Source organism: Gobio gobio, assembly GCF_949357685.1.
Source record: "Gobio gobio genome assembly, chromosome: 1".
NCBI classification, from domain to species: domain Eukaryota; kingdom Metazoa; phylum Chordata; class Actinopteri; order Cypriniformes; family Gobionidae; genus Gobio; species Gobio gobio.
The window spans coordinates 46,163,477-46,180,542 of record NC_137097.1 but is presented as its reverse complement, the minus strand read 5'-3'; the positions used below and the strand labels follow the sequence as shown (position 1 = coordinate 46,180,542).

General features: G+C 37.4%; 1 protein-coding gene across 2 annotated transcripts; it reads left to right on the top strand.

The window, feature by feature from the left end:
• Positions 1 to 853: 853 nt before the first annotated feature.
• On the top strand, positions 854 to 14,611 carry itgb3a (integrin beta 3a). Of its 2 annotated transcripts, XR_013817317.1 has the most exons (16): positions 854 to 1,027; positions 1,235 to 1,320; positions 1,422 to 1,626; positions 2,413 to 2,665; positions 2,774 to 2,936; positions 4,780 to 4,941; positions 5,506 to 5,601; positions 5,706 to 5,795; positions 6,160 to 6,294; positions 6,522 to 6,951; positions 8,696 to 8,918; positions 9,185 to 9,282; positions 9,615 to 9,734; positions 11,242 to 11,408; positions 12,409 to 13,321; positions 13,433 to 14,611. XR_013817317.1 is itself a non-coding variant. In XM_079827118.1 (15 exons), the coding sequence occupies exons 1-15, from the start codon at positions 967 to 969 to the stop codon at positions 12,472 to 12,474; spliced, it is 2,355 nt and encodes a 784-aa protein (XP_079683244.1). In that variant the 5' UTR covers positions 886 to 966; the 3' UTR covers positions 12,475 to 14,605. The 2 variants fall into 2 exon arrangements, 1 of the variants encoding a protein (XP_079683244.1); XM_079827118.1 differs by having other exon boundaries at positions 886 to 1,027; positions 12,409 to 14,605.
• The last annotated feature ends 2,455 nt before the right edge of the window (positions 14,612 to 17,066 follow it).

Genomic DNA, 17,066 nt, shown 5'->3' with positions numbered 1-17,066 from the left:
AATAACGTTTTTGTAATGTTTTCAAAATAATTGAATGGAATGTTCCTGTAACGTTCGCAGAGACCCCACAAAAAACTTTCTTAATACATTAAAAAAACTGGACGTTTTGAACGTGTACAAAACATTCCCAAATAACGTTTTGATAACTTAAAGGGAATGTTAACAAAACGTTCTGACAACAACTTTTTGTTAGCTGGGTAGCCCCTGTCAATGCTGAAAATACTTTATGACCGGAAAGAGTTAAATGCTTCAATTTACTACATTATCGGATCTTAATCGTAACTACGAGTAAAATTTGTAATTTCCAGTAAAATTCCAGTAGAAAAAAAGAAAAATGTTAATCGCATACCGGAGTGAAGTGCATAAATTGCTTTGAAATATGCTGTGAATGCAATCAACATAATTCGGGTGAATGTATGCCATGCTTTTCTGCAACACTGCCACTAGATGGTAGCAAACACCTGGTTCAACTTCTTAAACGTCTTAATAAATAAATATATATATATATAGATAAAACAAACAAAAAGAATGCATGGAAAATTAGAAAATAATGCCCCAAAAATAGAAAATGTTCCATTTTAAATGTGTTAAAAAATGTATTTGTTTTATATGATTATGTTAGGCGTTGATTTCTATAAAAACAGAGGAAGCTGTTGGAACTTATTGAATTCCATACTGTGCTAATTTAACTGTTTAAAAAAACAATAAGTAAAATGTAGGCCCTCATTTTTGACTCACATCCTTTTTTTCTCTCATCCTTATTTGGTGTGGCTGAGTCTTAACTTGCCTGTGGTTACACATTTCCTTGCGTCTACATTAAATAGATAACATGTGCGAAGTGTTTAAACGCGTTAGGTCATCTGTCCTTACATGTCTCGGAACGGTACACTCCCAGTTTGTACACCAGGGAAACAGATTGGAAACGGAGTTGCTGGAGCAGGAGGCCTGTAGTTTGATTCTGTTAAAATGGGACTTAGTTTGATGGGAGTTTGGATACCAGTTTTACTTCTAATTTCCTCAGCTGCGAGTAAGTTTGAAAGCTTTTTTACTAGTTGTTCAGTTAATGTCAAAGAATGAGAAGAATGTGCATGTACTGCTATTTTTTTATTGTTATTTCCTACATTTCACTTGTTTTAACACACTTGAGAGGCTGTAAATGGAAGACGCTTCTAACGGGTAGAAATACATAATTTAAAGCATGTATGTGAGATTAATGATAGTCTTGTTTCTCTAGGCTCCAACATTTGCACTTCCAGAGGAGTGAGTACCTGTAAAGAATGTCTGTCAATCCATCCAACCTGTGCCTGGTGCACTCAGGAGGTAATAAACACAATTTCATCCACATGCATACATAAACACACTCGCATAGACACACAAATGGCTGCTTGAAATATCAGTATGTGTATGTGTGTGTCTGTTAGATCTTCGGAAAGGGAGGGTCAGGTTCGTCCCGGTGTGATCTCAAAGACAGTCTCATTCAGTCTGGGTGTGGCGTGAAGTTTATTGAGTTTCCAGTCAGCAGCATGAGGATCCTAGAGGACGTACCCCTCAGTAACAAGGCAGGGGCTTCAGCCAACGACATCACTCAGATCCAACCTCAAAAAATCCACCTGACCCTCAGGCCAGGTATGCTACTTCTTCAAAACAAACATAATATGCGTTTATTACAGATACATACTCCCTGAATATATTAACTCATATTTCCTGCTGCAACCCAATTACTTGGGAATTCCCTTCCCTTCCCTTCCCTTCCCTTTCCTTCCCTTCCCTTCCCTTCTCAACATTAAACCCTGATACGTTCTTGATCTTGATCTATTATAAATTTGACCAACAACGATAATTATTATTATTATATAACAATAACATGTTTAAATTCATTTTATATGTTTGATCTGTGGTCTCCCAGAGGGGGGAAACTGTAATTTTAAAGTTATTATTAATATTTTATTATTTTTTAACAACAATGACAATAATACCACTGCAACAACAACAGTAATAATAATGTATTATTATTATTATTATTATTATTATTATTATTATAAATGTTGAGATTTTTATAGTTTTGATGTTTGGGGTCCCAGAGGGAAAAAAAAAAAGTCTTGAAATTAAGTCTTCAAATTCTTACTGTGACCAAATCAAAACCCACTAGATCAATATTATATTTATCATCATATTTTTAAAGCATGTTACTGAGTTTCAGATTTCAAGATCTGTTTGTGCACAAACAAATCATGAAGTTTAAACCTGATATTTATATATTAAGTATGTTTCCTGAGCTAGTAAAAGGGTCTTATTGTCACTCAGACCCCAAACAGATCATGTTCTCAAAAATTCCATGTCCATTAGGAAAAAGAAGTAAAAAAGTTGAGTTTTGTCCAGTTCTAACACTTTTTTCCCTCCCATTTCTCTAAGACGATTCAAAGCAATTCACCGTGACTGTGAAGCAAGTATCTGATTACCCAGTTGACCTGTACTACCTGATGGACATGACCAATACCATGAAGGACGACCTGCAGAAGCTTTATGCCCTTGGCAATGATCTGGCCAGTGCCTTACGTGGCGTCACCAGTAATCTGCGCATGGGATTTGGAGCTTTTGTAGACAAAACGCTCTCACCTTATATGTACATGTACTCTGAAGAAGTCATCAGGAACCCATGCCATAAGTAAGCTCAAGTTCATCTCACATTGGCCTGTAGAAAAGCACATGACATTTAAAGCAAGTAACTAAGTTTAGTGATTTCTGTCTCCCTGCTGTGTTCTGATTGGTGTAGGTCTATTCAACCCTGCCCACCGCAATTCGGCTATCGTAATGTACTGTCTCTGACGGAGCAGGTAGAGCGGTTCACAGAGGAAGTAAAGAAACAGAAAGTGTCCAGAAACAGAGATGCCCCTGAGGGCGGATTTGATGCTATCATACAAGCAGTAGTATGCAAGGTAAAAATCAATTACAAATACATCTGAGTAGTCAAGTCAAGTCACCTTTATATATATAGGGATTTTTACAATGCAGATTGTTTCAAACAAGCTTCACAGTGTTAAACAGGAAACTAATGCTACATAATTTGATTCGGCTGTACAGCCGCTCTGGAGAAAACAATGATGTCATCCAGCTCATTTCAATTATCATATAGTGTCAATGCGGGCAGATCAGTAATGTAGTTGAACATTTATTTGAATATTTAGTTGAAAATTTAGTGTCCCCAACCGAGCAAGCCAAAGGCGACAGTGGCAATGAACCAAAACTCCATCAGGTAGCATAATGGAGAAAAATAAACCTTGGGAGAAACCAGGCTCAGGCCAACGAACAAACAGTATATGATTATGATTCTGGTAACATTACTGGTCAGAAGTCATATTAGATCGGAATATTTGAAAGATCAGAGTCATCACGCCAGAGATAGGTTTATTAAGGATGCCGTGTCGATAAGGCAATTATTAGATAGGAATATTCGAAAGATCGGAGTCATCATGTCGGAGACGGGTTTATTAAGGATGCCGTGTCGATAAGGCAATTATTAGATAGGAATATTCGAAAGATCAGAGTCATCACGCCAGAGACGGGTTTATTAAGGATGCCGTGTCGATAAGGCAATTATTAGATAGGAATATTCGAAAGATCGGAGTCATCACGCCAGAGACGGGTTTATTAAGGATGCCGTGTCGATAAGGCAATTATTAGATAGGAATATTCGAAAGATCGGAGTCATCATGTCGGAGACGGGTTTATTGAGGATGTCGTGTTGATAAGGCAATTATTAGATAGGAATATTCGAAAGATCAGAGTCATCACGCCAGAGACGGGTTTATTAAGGATGCCGTGTCGATAAGGCAATTATTAGATAGGAATATTCGAAAGATCAGAGTCATCACGCCAGAGACGGGTTTATTAAGGATGCCGTGTCGATAAGGCAATTATTAGATAGGAATATTCGAAAGATCGGAGTCATCACGCCAGAGACGGGTTTTTTGAGGATGACGTGTCGATGAGGCAATTATTAGATAGGAATATTCGAAAGATCAGAGTCATCACGCCAGAGACGGGTTTTTTGAGGATGACGTGTCGATGAGGCAATTATTAGATAGGAATATTCGAAAGATCGGAGTCAAACATGTCGGAGACGGGTTTATTGAGGATGCCATGTCGATGAGGCAATTATTAGATAGGAATATTCAAAAGATCGGAGTCATCACGCCAGAGACGGGTTTATTGAGGATGACGTGTCGATAAGGCAATTATTAGATAGGAATATTCGAAAGATCGGAGTCATCATGTCGGAGATGGGTTTATTGAGGATTTCGTGTTGATGAGAAAATTTCAGGGGGGAGCCTAATTGACACGGTTTCTGCATACAATTCAGGGATGCGTTGGTCATGTCTAGGCGCAGGTCCACCATCTGATCTGGATACGGCCCGGATCCGGCTGAGTGCAGTAAACCTCGGGATAAACAGAGTGACTAACATTAGCGAAGATGCCATTTTTTTTAATGATGTAACAAAGTAAAGCTGTTTGTCAGTAAAGCTGTTTGTCAGTTTGTGGTCCCAATGTCTAAAGAAAATTTGCATTTTGAGCTACATTTTAATTATTTATTAGGGGAAAAAAAGAACGTACAACATGAACCCTTGGATATGCATGAGGGAACATACATATCCTGTGATTGGGTTGGTCTACAAATTAAACAACACTATGATATCCTCTTACTCGATAATACCTCTGTGTCTCATCCATTTCATCCATTCTCTTTACCTTTCTATATGACCTCCTTTCCCTTTCTTCCAGGAGAAGATTGGATGGAGGTCTGATGCATCTCATTTGCTAATCTTCACAACTGATGACAGAAGTCATTTGGCCTTGGATGCTAAGCTGGCTGGAATTGTCCAGCCCCATGATGGAAAGTGCTATATCAATAACAACAATGAATATGACAAGTCCACTGTACTGGTCAGCCAACATTTCTTTCTCTCTTTCTCTCGCTCTATGTATATACATATGTGTGTAACCTTTCAAAAATATTTTTTTTTTAAAGAAATGAATACATTTGTCAGGAAGAATTTCAAATATATGCTATTCTTTGAACTTTCTAGTCATCGAAGAAACCTGAAACTAAGTATTATGTTTTTTTCTACACAATGATTAAGTTGCACAACTGTTTTCAACTTTGATAACAATAATAAATGTTTCTTGAGCAGCAAATCATCATATTACAATGATTTCTGAAGGATCATGTGACACTGAAGACTGGAGTAATGATGCTGAAAATTCAGCTTTGCCATCACAGGAATAAATTACATTTTAAAATATATTCAAATAGAAAACAGTTATTTAAAATTGTAATTATATTTCATAATATGGCTGTTTTTACTATATTTTTGATCAAATAAATGCAACCTCAAAAACATAAAAAAAAATCTTACTGACCTCAAACCTTTGAATGGTAGTTTATGTGTAGATAGATAGATACCGTTAGATAGTATATAATATGTTGTGTTTTATGTGTATTTGTAGGACTATCCTTCACTTGGCATGATCACAGACAAGATATCTGAGAATAACATCAACCTCATCTTTGCTGTAACCAGCACTATTATGCCACTATATCGTGTGAGTTTCAATTTTTTTTGTCAAACACATACGTACAACACGTTTGTGCATAACATGTGATGCACACATTTACACACACTAATGGGATGTTTTCATGTTTCCAGAATTACAGCGAGCTGATTCCTGGCTCTGCGGTCGGAATGCTTGACAGAGACTCTGGAAATGTTGTGCAACTCATTCTGGATGCATATGCGGTAAGTCACTTTGCCAGGAATTAATAAAACCTCTTGAGTTGTGAGAACTTGTTGTTGCTCATGAGAACTTTTCTGTTTTGCTTTGAATTTTTATGAGTTCTCTGATATCTTTAAGTGTGTTTCTACAAATTAACCAGATATTAGCTTTGCAAATACATACAGTGTCCAGAGTCAGTGTCTCCGATTGTATTACAAAAATACAACGTATATGTGCATAAAGTATACATACTTTTGTTTTAATGGTAGTAGGTGGTATATGCCACTCTGAACAGTCTTATATTTTACCATTACTAGCCAGTACGGCTTAAACTAAAATAAAGGGAGAGAGGTTGACCTTTGATCTATGTGCCAATTGTCTTTGTAGAAGATCCGGTCTAAGGTTGAGCTGGAGCTGTTGGATGTGCCGGATGAGTTATCTCTGTTCATCAATGCAAAATGCCTGGGTGGAGAGGTCATTGCAGGTGTCCGGTCCTGCGACGGACTCAAAATCGGAGATAGGGTCAGCACCTGATGCACTCAATTAGAAAGTTAGCAACTATATAGTTTGTGTGCCTGTCAGTATACATTAAAATCAATCTGTGAGGTTTAATTTAAACACTGTTCATTTTTTAAAACAAATAATATATTTACATTTGACAGATGCTTTTATCAGAAGCGAGTGCCATTGCATTCAGGCCATATGTTTTATCAGCTCATGCATTCTCTTGAACTCATATCCTCCTATAGGTTTCATTTGACATTGAGGCGAAACTTCATGGCTGTCCCAAAGAGAAGAGTCGGACCTTCACCGTGAAGCCAATGGGCTTTAAAGACAGCCTTCAGGTCACTGTGGACTTTGCTTGTGAATGTAGCTGTCAGCAGTCCTCCATGCCCGCCAGCCCGTCCTGTCACCACGGCAATGGAACACTGGAGTGCGGCGTGTGCCTGTGCGATCCGGGCCGACTGGGCTCTCGATGCGAGTGCTCCGAAGGCGAATATAATCCCAGCCAACAAGACAGGTGTAGCCCCAACCCAGAAACGCCGGCCTGTAGTGGACGCGGAGACTGTGTGTGCGGCCAGTGTGCCTGTCGCTCGAGTGATTATGGGAAGGTTTGGGGGCCGTACTGTGAATGTGATGACTTCAGCTGCCCCCGTTTCAAAGGACAGCTGTGTTCAGGTAAGGTTGGATACAACGGCCTTGACTCTGAAAATAAATAAATAGATGTAGCATTGCATGTTTGTAAAGGATTATATGCAGATTTTGTTCTTGCCTCATCGCCGAGACAGTGTTTCACCATATTAGGTAATTTGATCCACATTTAAAACCAAACAGTGACTAGATTTATTAGATGTTATGGAAGGATGGTCTTCAAATTTTCATGTCTGTGCACATTACCTGCTTAGAGCAGCCTGAGGCCTGTCACGTGATTTAAATTGCTCACCTCATATTCTCTCTTCGGTTAAACATTGAGTTAAATGCATGAAATAATGTATTCAGTAGCATGTGTGATAGGTATTGTTAGTTAAATGTGAAAATAGTTTGCTTAGACAAAAGCTCAATATCTTATAGTTGGTGTGTGGGTGTTTGAACTACATAAAGAATTAGAGCCAGCAAGTATAGCCTCTGGGTATAAATAACTGAACACACACACACACACACACACACACACACAGTCTGCTTAGACTTGTCTTACAAGTTAGTCATAGATTTTTTTAAGTTAACAGGTAGATTGGTCTAATCTGAATCTGAAAAGTACACTGATTACTCCTTGGCTGACTGCTAGGTGGTCAGGATAGCTCTTAAGACTTTTGTGCAACTGACACCAGTTTGAAATGTTCTGGTTCATGCTTCTTAAGAAATATGTGTTGAAATGAATATGTTGGATTGGCAAATGTTGATGTTTTCGTTTAATGCTTCAATAATATTACGTAACACCATGTTGTAATTCATCGAAATTATTTCATAATTCATCAGAATTCACACACTTACTAAATTAACTTGCTTTAATTTATTTACAATATATATATTTACATGCACTAGTGTTCAAATGTTTGGGGTCAAGTTTATTTTATTTTAAATATGGCATGGAATTGATCGAATTCGGCATGGAATTTATCAGAAGTCCTGACAGCAGAGACATTTATAATCTTACAAAAAAAAATTTTTTTTTTCACTTTCTATTCATCAAAGGATCCTGAAAAATGTCACAGTTTCCACAAAAATGATTAAGCCGCTTACCTGCTTCCAACATTGATAATAATAAGAAATTTTTTTTTTAAACAGCAAACCGCATATTAGATTCTTTATTATTAAGTTATTCGATTTCTGAAGGATCATGTGACACCGAAGACTGGAGTAATGATGCTGAAAATTCAGATTTGCAATCACAGGAATATTTAAAAATATATTAAAATAGGAACGAGTTATTTTAAATTGTAATAATAATTCACAATATTACTGTTTTTACTGTATTTTTTACTGTATTTATCAAATATATGCAACCTTGGTGAGCATGTAAAACTTTTTTTTTAAGCTGAAAAATCTTTCTGACCCAAAACTTTTGAACAGTACTCATATTCATGTTTCTGAGATGCATAAATTTTTGCCACACAAAGTTATTATATGAATTGAGAAGAAGTGGCATATAGCATCGTACAGACTATGTTTATGATAATACTTGATAATTTTTTGGGGATTTTTGCATCTGTAGTCACTATGAACGGTCGTTGTATTGCAAGAGCTGCTTGTAGATTCTTCAAAATTTCTACTTTTATTTTCCATTGATAAAATAATAGCTTGCATTCATTTTCAGAATTTTTTTGGGGTGAAGAAAAACCTCATGACTACCTTCAGCAATGCCCTGAGATTCTTTTCCTATAAAGCCATTAACAGCCATTTATATGTTTATTGTCTCCGTTAGGTAATGGTGAGTGCAACTGTGGGTCCTGTCAATGTAGTCCTGGATGGTCAGACGAAAGCTGTAACTGTTCGACCCGCACAGACACCTGTATGGGGAGTGGAGGAATGCTCTGTAGTGGGCGTGGCCACTGTCTGTGTGGCGTCTGTGAGTGCACTCAACCAGGAGCCTATGGATCAACCTGTGAGAAGTGCCCCACCTGCCCAGACGCCTGCACCATCAAAAAGTGAGTGTGTGTCGGCAGGATTTTCCATATTGGTGGGGATGAAGATCAGATATTAGAAGAATTGCTGGAGTGACAGCTTAACAAAAATATATATATATTGTGACTTAAAGGGTAGGGTGAAAGTTTAGAATATTTGTGCAAAAATCAATAAACCATTGTATATCTTTATTTAGATAGCATAATGTTTGTGTGTGGACATTGAGTATGTTTAGATGCTTTCTTTCTTTACTTAACTGTTTAAAGTAGATTTATGTGTGCATCTGCAGGGAGTGTGTGGAGTGTAAACACTATAAGAGAGGGGATCAGTTTGAGAAGAACTGCAATCACTTCTGCAGAGATGAGATTGTGCCAGTGAAGGAGCTGGGTAATCTCTACAATACATACCTCCCAACCTCAGTAGCCTATATAAATCTCTTTTAGTTTTTTTTAAAAATGTTTTTGAAAGAAGTCTCTTATGCTCACCATGGCTGCATTTATCTGATCAAAATACATTAAAAACAGTAATATTGTGAAATATTATTACAATTTAAAACAATTGTTTTTTTAAAAGTGTATAAATCTAATCTATAGTATATAACTGCAATATTTTGACACCAGCTTCATTTGGCTATATGTGACTTAAACTTGAGTTTTTCATGCAGTGTATTTTGTTCAGTAGTTGTTCTTGCTGAGTTAATAATAATCTGTTCTCTCCAGTCTTTCATGAGAAGAACTCAGTGAACTGCAGCTACAAGGATGAGGATGACTGTGTTCAGAACTTCCAGTATTTTGAAGATGCCAGTGGAAAATCCTTTCTCTATCTTGTTGAAGAAGCAGGTGAGAGGAGAGAAAGGGCAGAGAGAGACAATAAGTGACAAGTAGCTGTCAAACATTGCTCATGCTAATAAACTCTCTGTGTCTCTGTGAGAGATGGGTAAATACTGGCTGTACCTCTCCTTCTGTCAAATATTCTCTCACTGCATCTGAAATTGAATACTTCCTTATTATATAGTATGTGAAAAACAGTACACCAAAAAAGTTGTATGTCTGAATACATAGTATTCGAAAACAGTAGGCGAAAAGTCCCCAGATGCCCTACTACTTCCGTATTCGATGGACACTTTACTATCCCATGAGGCCACGGGAAAGGATTTATAAATGGCAGTGAAGCAACGCAACTGCCTCTGGTCGGTCACATTACAGTAACAAAATGGCGGATGTATTGCGTCCGAATATATTCAAATTCAAATGTAGGACCTACACACTCAGTATGCAATTTCGGACACAGTTTCTATGTTTCTTTTTAAGGACTCTTATTTTGAGTATTTACAGTTCCCTTTGTTTCCTGTGTTTCCTCTGTTGTTATTGGCTGAATCTAAAATCAGCCCCTAAACCATCGATCACTATTCCCTACATTAGTCCACTAATACAGTTCACTTGAAGGAGTGAATGAAAACAAGTGAGCAAATTCCAGTTTAGGGTACATCAGCTGTACATTCGTTATTGAGGTGCAATATGGGATTGAATGAGTACCGCATTGGTTTTGGACAATGGCTGTCTCCTCAAATAATGCCCCATTTTAGATTCAGCCATGGTACTGATTTGTTTCCCTCATTTCTGCTCACAGGTTTTTTGGTTTCTCATTTAGCCTTCCGCCAGTTTCAGTTGTGTTTGGTCTGTTCTTTGTAGCATTATCATGTGGATTTCTGTTTTGCCACAATTTATCCTGTGCTCAGGAGTGTTTTTTATTTTTATTTACCTTAAACTGCTGCAATTAGATCCTTATCTCCTCTCCATGTTTGACCACACTGTGACACTAAGGCTTCGCTCACAAAGGCAAGTCACAATCCGATTATTTGTGTAATCTGATCTAAAATTATCCACATTGTGTATCGCAACTGTTTAGATCTGATTTGTATGTCCATGCCGCTCTTTTTTTTCTGCAATATCTACGTTGGTTTCTTTTAAAATTACATTGCGTTGGTAGGCATACGCCAAAAACAACAACCGCAATATAGAGGGGTTTGCAATACAGAAGTTGCCTTATTTACAACATGACAATGTGTAGCCAGCCGCCGCACAGGACTACTCCGTCTTCTGAGCGGCAGAACCGTAGGAGGCTGGTATGCGTGACTTTATTCCGTGCCGTCATCTTCGCCAGTTTCAAAACATATCTCCATTATATTGTCATTTTTTGCTCATCTGGCACTTTGCACATAGCCTTAGTTATTGGAGAGAATAATAGATCCTGAAGATATCAGTTCAAATGGCAACTAAATATAAAGTATGTTTTTTTTTTTCTTTAAGAATTAGTCATTTGTCATTGCTGATTTATTTTTTACAGATTGTCCAAAGGGTCCTGATGTCCTGGTGGTTGTTCTATCGGTCACTGGTGCGATCCTGCTGCTGGGTTTGGGTGCGCTTTTGGTGTGGAAGCTCCTGATCACCATTCACGACCATCATGAATTTGCCAAGTTTGAAGAGGAGAAAGCCAAGGCTAAGTGGGAAGCGGTGAGATGCGCATTCAGACTTTTCAGACTGTAAAACCTTTACTTAGGTGACAGTGCTACTTTGTCTGAGATTAAACAAGGCTTGACTCTGAGCATTCTGGAAGGTCTGAGAGGAAGTATGATGACACCAAATGTGTGGTGAAAAACCAACCATATACTGTGTGGTTGTCATCTAAGTGTCATCAGAATTTCCCTTAGACTAGTCTCACACTATATTTTTTAGACTAGTCTTCTTCTTCGCATTCTCACAGTCTAGCCATGTTTAATTTCTGACAAAATAACACTGTCACCTAAGAAAATGTTCTATAAAGAATCTTGGAGGGTTCTGTCAGGTGCTTCATATATAGAACCAATCAGCGTTCCCATCATGGGGTCATTTTATGGCTTTAGTTTTAACAAAACTTTGCGTTAGCTTTCTGTCCTTTTTATGGTGTCATCTTCCTTGTTTGGTGCACACCAGGGTTCGTATAGCAATATGATTTTGATGGTAACTTTACAATAAGGTCCAATTAGGTAATGCATTAACTAACAACGAGCAATACATTTGTTACAGTGTAGCAAATCCATTATTAAGGTCCATTATTAATAAAAGTTAGTTCATATTAGCTGTTGTTCAGCATTAGTTAATCTTTGTTAGTTAATAAAAATCCAGCTGTTCATGGTTTGTTCATGTTAGTTCACAGTGCATTAACTAATGTTAGCAAGATTTTAATAATGCATTAGAAAATGTTGAAATTAACATTAACAAAGATAAATAAATGCTTTATAAGTGCAGTTAATTATTTGTTCATGTTTACTAATGAAGTTAACTAATGTTAACTAATGAACCTTATTGTAAAGTTAACATTCAGAAAAGATAACGTGACTCAATACCATTCTCGACACCAAGTGGTCAAAGTGGGAAGTACAGATGCGCTTGTGGTTAATCTTGCAGGCTTTCATTATTAATATGTATGAGCTCTGCAGACCTGGTCATTATGAAACTCTCTCTTGTCTTTAAGGCTAATAATCCGCTCTACAAAGGAGCCACCACCACCTTCCAGAATGTAGCATATCGTGGCAGTTAAGAATAACATCACACCTGCTTCTGTCAAGAACAACTACTGATCATCTCTACAACACGTCTCAACCAGTCACAGCTGGTTTCACCCTGGCTTGTGACTATTTATAACTGTGGTGACTAATGCAGAATGTACCAAAATATTTTTTTTAATTGTTAGACAATTAAAATGGCACCGTTCAAAAGTTTGTGGTCAGTATGATTTTTTACTTATTCAGCAAGGATGCATTTTAGACTTTAAACGTTCTATTCAAGAATTAACCAAAAAATTAAGCCACAGAAATTTTCAACATACGCTATATTGCCAAAAGTATTGGGACACCCCTCCAAATCATTGAATTTAGGTGCTGCAATCACTTCCATGGCCAAAGGTGTATAAAATTAAGCACTAGGTATACAGACTGCTTCTACAAACATTTGTGAAAGAATGGGTCGCTCTCAGGAGCTCAGTGAATTCAAGACGAGATAGGTTGCCACCTGTGCAATAAGTCCATTTGTGAAATTCCTCACTAAATATTCCACGGTCAAGTGTTAGAGGTATTATAACAAAGTGGAAGCATTTGGGAACAACAGCAACTCAGCCACGAAGTGGTAGAATCACAGAGCAGGCGCACAGTGCACAGAAGTCGCCAACTTTTAATAGTCAATAGCTACAGACCTCCAAACTTCGTGTGGCCTTCAGATTAGCTCAAGAACAGTGTGTAGAGAGCTTCATGGAATGGGCTTCCATGGCCGAACAGCTGCACCTAAGCCTTACATCACCAAGTGCAGTGCAAAGTGTCGGATACAGTGGTGTAAAGCACGCCACCACTGGACTCTAGAGCAGTGGAGACGTGTGGAGATGAGCAAGTTTGGTGTGGAGGAACTTGAGTGGTGTACACAGAGTCCTGCCCTCAACCCAATAGAACACCTTTGGGATGAATTAGAGCGGAGACTGCGAGCCAGGCCTTCTCATCCAACATCAGTGCCTGACCTCAAAAATGCACTTCTAGAAGAATGGGCAAAACCCTAAACTTTGTGGAAAGCCTTCCCAGAAGAGTTGAAGCTCTGTTATAGCTGCAAAAGGTGGCCCAACACCATATTAAACCCTACGGATTAAGAATGGGATGTCATTAAAGTTTGTGTGCAGGCAGGCGTACCAAAACTTTTGGCAATATAGTGTATATTAATATGTTCAAAAAGAAGAAGAACTGATTCCTGAGCCCCAAATCAGCATATTAGAATGATTTCTAACGGAACATGTGGCACTGAAGACTGGAGTAATGATGCTGAAACAGTCATTTTAAATCATAATACTATTTCACTATATATATATATATATTCCTGTGTTTTTGATCAAACAATTGCAGCCTTGGTGAGCGGAAGAGACAAAAAATCTTATAGACCCAAAACTTTTGAACAGTATATTTTGGCCAATGAAACAATATTTGTACTGACTTTTTCCTCCATTGTAATGTGAATATTGTGATAATAAGATAATGCTTTAATCTTATAAAAATGGTTCTGTGTGTATAGAACAGGATTAAGCACTCGGGAGTGACAATTATAGCTACAGTGTGAGCATGGTCAGTGTAACCTCTCAATTACAAGTAAGAATTTTTAATAATTACAAGTACAGTACAAAGTCAGTTTCTCTACTTATACCACAGTTACCTCCATGGTATCATTTTGTTAATAATAAATGTTGTTTGTAAAGAAACATTACGCGTCTATAACACGTAATACACATGCGCATGATGTCAGTTTTCACAAATTTGCGTTTTTGTAGTTAACATGAAGACGATAACGTAACGTTTTCAAAAACTTGCACTTTGAAACATGTATTCAAAAGTTTGTGTTTTCAGGCCCCCAAAACGCTGTTGTTATGTAAATGATAGGCCAAAATGTTTTAGTTTTTAGTTGAAATCGGTGTTACTAAAACTGTTGTTTACTGTGCTTTCCTGCACTAATTACTTTGAGTTACACTGCTGATATTCATTTGCTGTATTTTCAAATCTGTAATTTTTAAACATGCATTCTCAAACTGTCATTTTATTTTTTAAAGGTGAGGTGTCAAAATACTTTCTTGTACTTCCTTTATTATACAGAGACAAAAATGTGTCATTTACTGTATTAAAACATTCATCTGTTTGTCTGAGCATCCCAGTCAGTGACATTAATGTTTGTTTGGCTGACCAGGGGCAGACTGGGATTGTGTTTGGGGAAACCTGTCTGAAAACAGTCATTGGCTCTATAGCGAGAGGAATTACACAGGTCTAATGAAACTTTTTTTTTTGAAGGTATCGATGCAAATCTAATGTTTACAATTCTACAGTCATTTTCAGAGGGAGAGAGTCTTCTTTTGTCTAGCTATCACCAGACCAAGTTCAATTTAAGATTGAACATTGGTCTGGGGAGTCTGCTCTGTATTTTCTACTGCACACGTGAGCATAAATGCGCATAATTCAAATGACTCTGTACGCAATTGGATAGTCCTCCTCACCTCGTGATCAACGGGCAGGCCCGGATTAAGAACATGTAGGGCCCTGGGGCTATGACAAACCCAAGGGCCCCCATAGTAGCTGATCTTAGTGCCACAACGTTTTCTACCACAGAAATAATTAGTATTTTTAAAAAACGAAATCTTCAAAGCACAGAGATACAATGAGTATATACTGTCTGAATTTTCCATTTTAATATTCATTAGGCCTTATATAAATATTCCAGGCTGCAACACATTAACAGCATAAATGCATTAACTCCAGATATGAGGTCGAAGCAAACCGGTTTCCAGAAAAAGCAACAACTTTTGAGTATACAACTGCCTTAAGGAGTTTTAAAACCTGTGAGGTCCCAAATTTGAGGTATTTTGGGGGATTAGGGGGGCATGGTCCCCCAAGAAAATGTTGATTTCTCTGATCTATATATGTGCATTTTAAGATGTTTTAGGCTAAAAAAAAAGTAATAATAAATAGCTTTCAAAACCATTTAGTGGGCAGTAGATTATCTGTCATACCCATAGTTTTTTTTTTTTTTTACCGTTTATAGTAGAAACACTAAAGATACTTGTTAGAATTTTTCATAATTTCCCTCTGATTTGAATAATAAGAATAATAAGTAACCAACAAAAAAGGTTGATCCAACATGTCTTACTTGGCAAAATCGCAAGTGTAACAGAGGCCAGACACCTCATCGGACACAACATAATCTCAGAGAACTGGACTGGTTTTCAAATAAATCCAATTTCCTTGTGTCATGATGAAATGGGTATGTGAAATTATAGAATGCGTACTGCTCATCAGACATATCTCTCTGTAGAAATAGCAACAGATTCTATTTCCAGTTTGTTTATCTGTTTGGCTCTATTATTTGCACATTTCTAGAACAGTGAGTGGCTGCAAAAACTGACTGTCTTTCGATCCATATATTGCCATATATCAGATCCGAACCCATGATGCAGAGTCCTTGCCTGAAGATAAGTCTTCTATCAGCCTGAGAGTTTGACTGAGAATTCCAGGTAGAACAGAAGCAGGAGACGTTCAAAACCTTGAAATGGAGACAGTATCTTATCTCCTACTGGCAAGTAAGGCAACAAGGAAATAAGTAATATAAAAACATAAAATGACACATTAATAATAAAATGATGAATACATTTCTGCCCTACAAAGGCTAAGTGCAGTAACTACGCAAACACTGAAACTGAGAAAAATGGCTTTAAAGTTTTTACACCAGCCAGTCAAACATGTTGTGGGTAGATTAGTGGTAATGCATTCATGCATTGCCTTCTTAGGAAGAAATTTTTTATAGATAAAAACCATGACCACAGATGTGATCTTTGACCCCCAAAATGCAGATACTGCACTCTGCCTTTGGATGATCTTAAACAACTAAAACATTATTGCAAAGGCAAAGTGCAGTATCTACAAACTAAATGTGTTCATCCAACTTTTTTTCATGCTTCTTAATACATGTTTATAGTAATAATAAACTTTATAGAATTTTCCTTTTCGGTTAAACTATTCCTTTAATATGGCCATACATAATTTCCTAGAATTAGAGGTTAGATAGTAAGTTAACTTACGTATTTCTTCTCCCTTTAGCCTAACTTCTAAGCTATTCTCAAACATGTACATTTCCTATTTGTGCTATCTACACCCTAAAAGCTATAATTAATAATTAAAATATAATTATTATGTATTCTTAGCTAGCCTATCTGTGAAATCCAAAAAACTGATTGGCACCTTTTTTTTGTATATTAAGTAGCCTACGAAATTAGTGCGTGAAAATAGAGTACTTTCAGTACATTATGCAAGTGTACTTTTTCCCCTAGTGCTTGCTGTCGGCCCGGCTGCGCTCGTCCGGTTGTCACCTGCTGACTGGCGCCGCTAACTTTTAGAGTAACTTTGTCTAACAAGATAACTTTACCAGACCCAGCTAACTTTTGAAGGAGTAACCCCTGACAATACAATTGGATTAGCTGCCTGAAACGGAGAGATGTCCGTATCAACAAACACCAACGTGATTAAATCGGATTATCTTTACGTTATCAGAGGATATTGCCTTTAAATCACAGATAAGTCAAAATTTGAGAATTTGCTAGCGGCCGGCTAGTCAATGTTA

Bases quoted from the DNA above. Each gene is read 5' to 3' on its own strand.
- itgb3a (XM_079827118.1), top strand. From the start codon at position 967: ATGGGACTTAGTTTGATGGGAGTTTGGATACCAGTTTTACTTCTAATT. The intron at 5,796-6,159 runs GTAAGTCACTTT...TTGTCTTTGTAG, and splicing joins TCATTCTGGATGCATATGCG to AAGATCCGGTCTAAGGTTGA. The intron at 9,735-11,241 runs GTGAGAGGAGAG...TATTTTTTACAG, and splicing joins CTATCTTGTTGAAGAAGCAG to ATTGTCCAAAGGGTCCTGAT.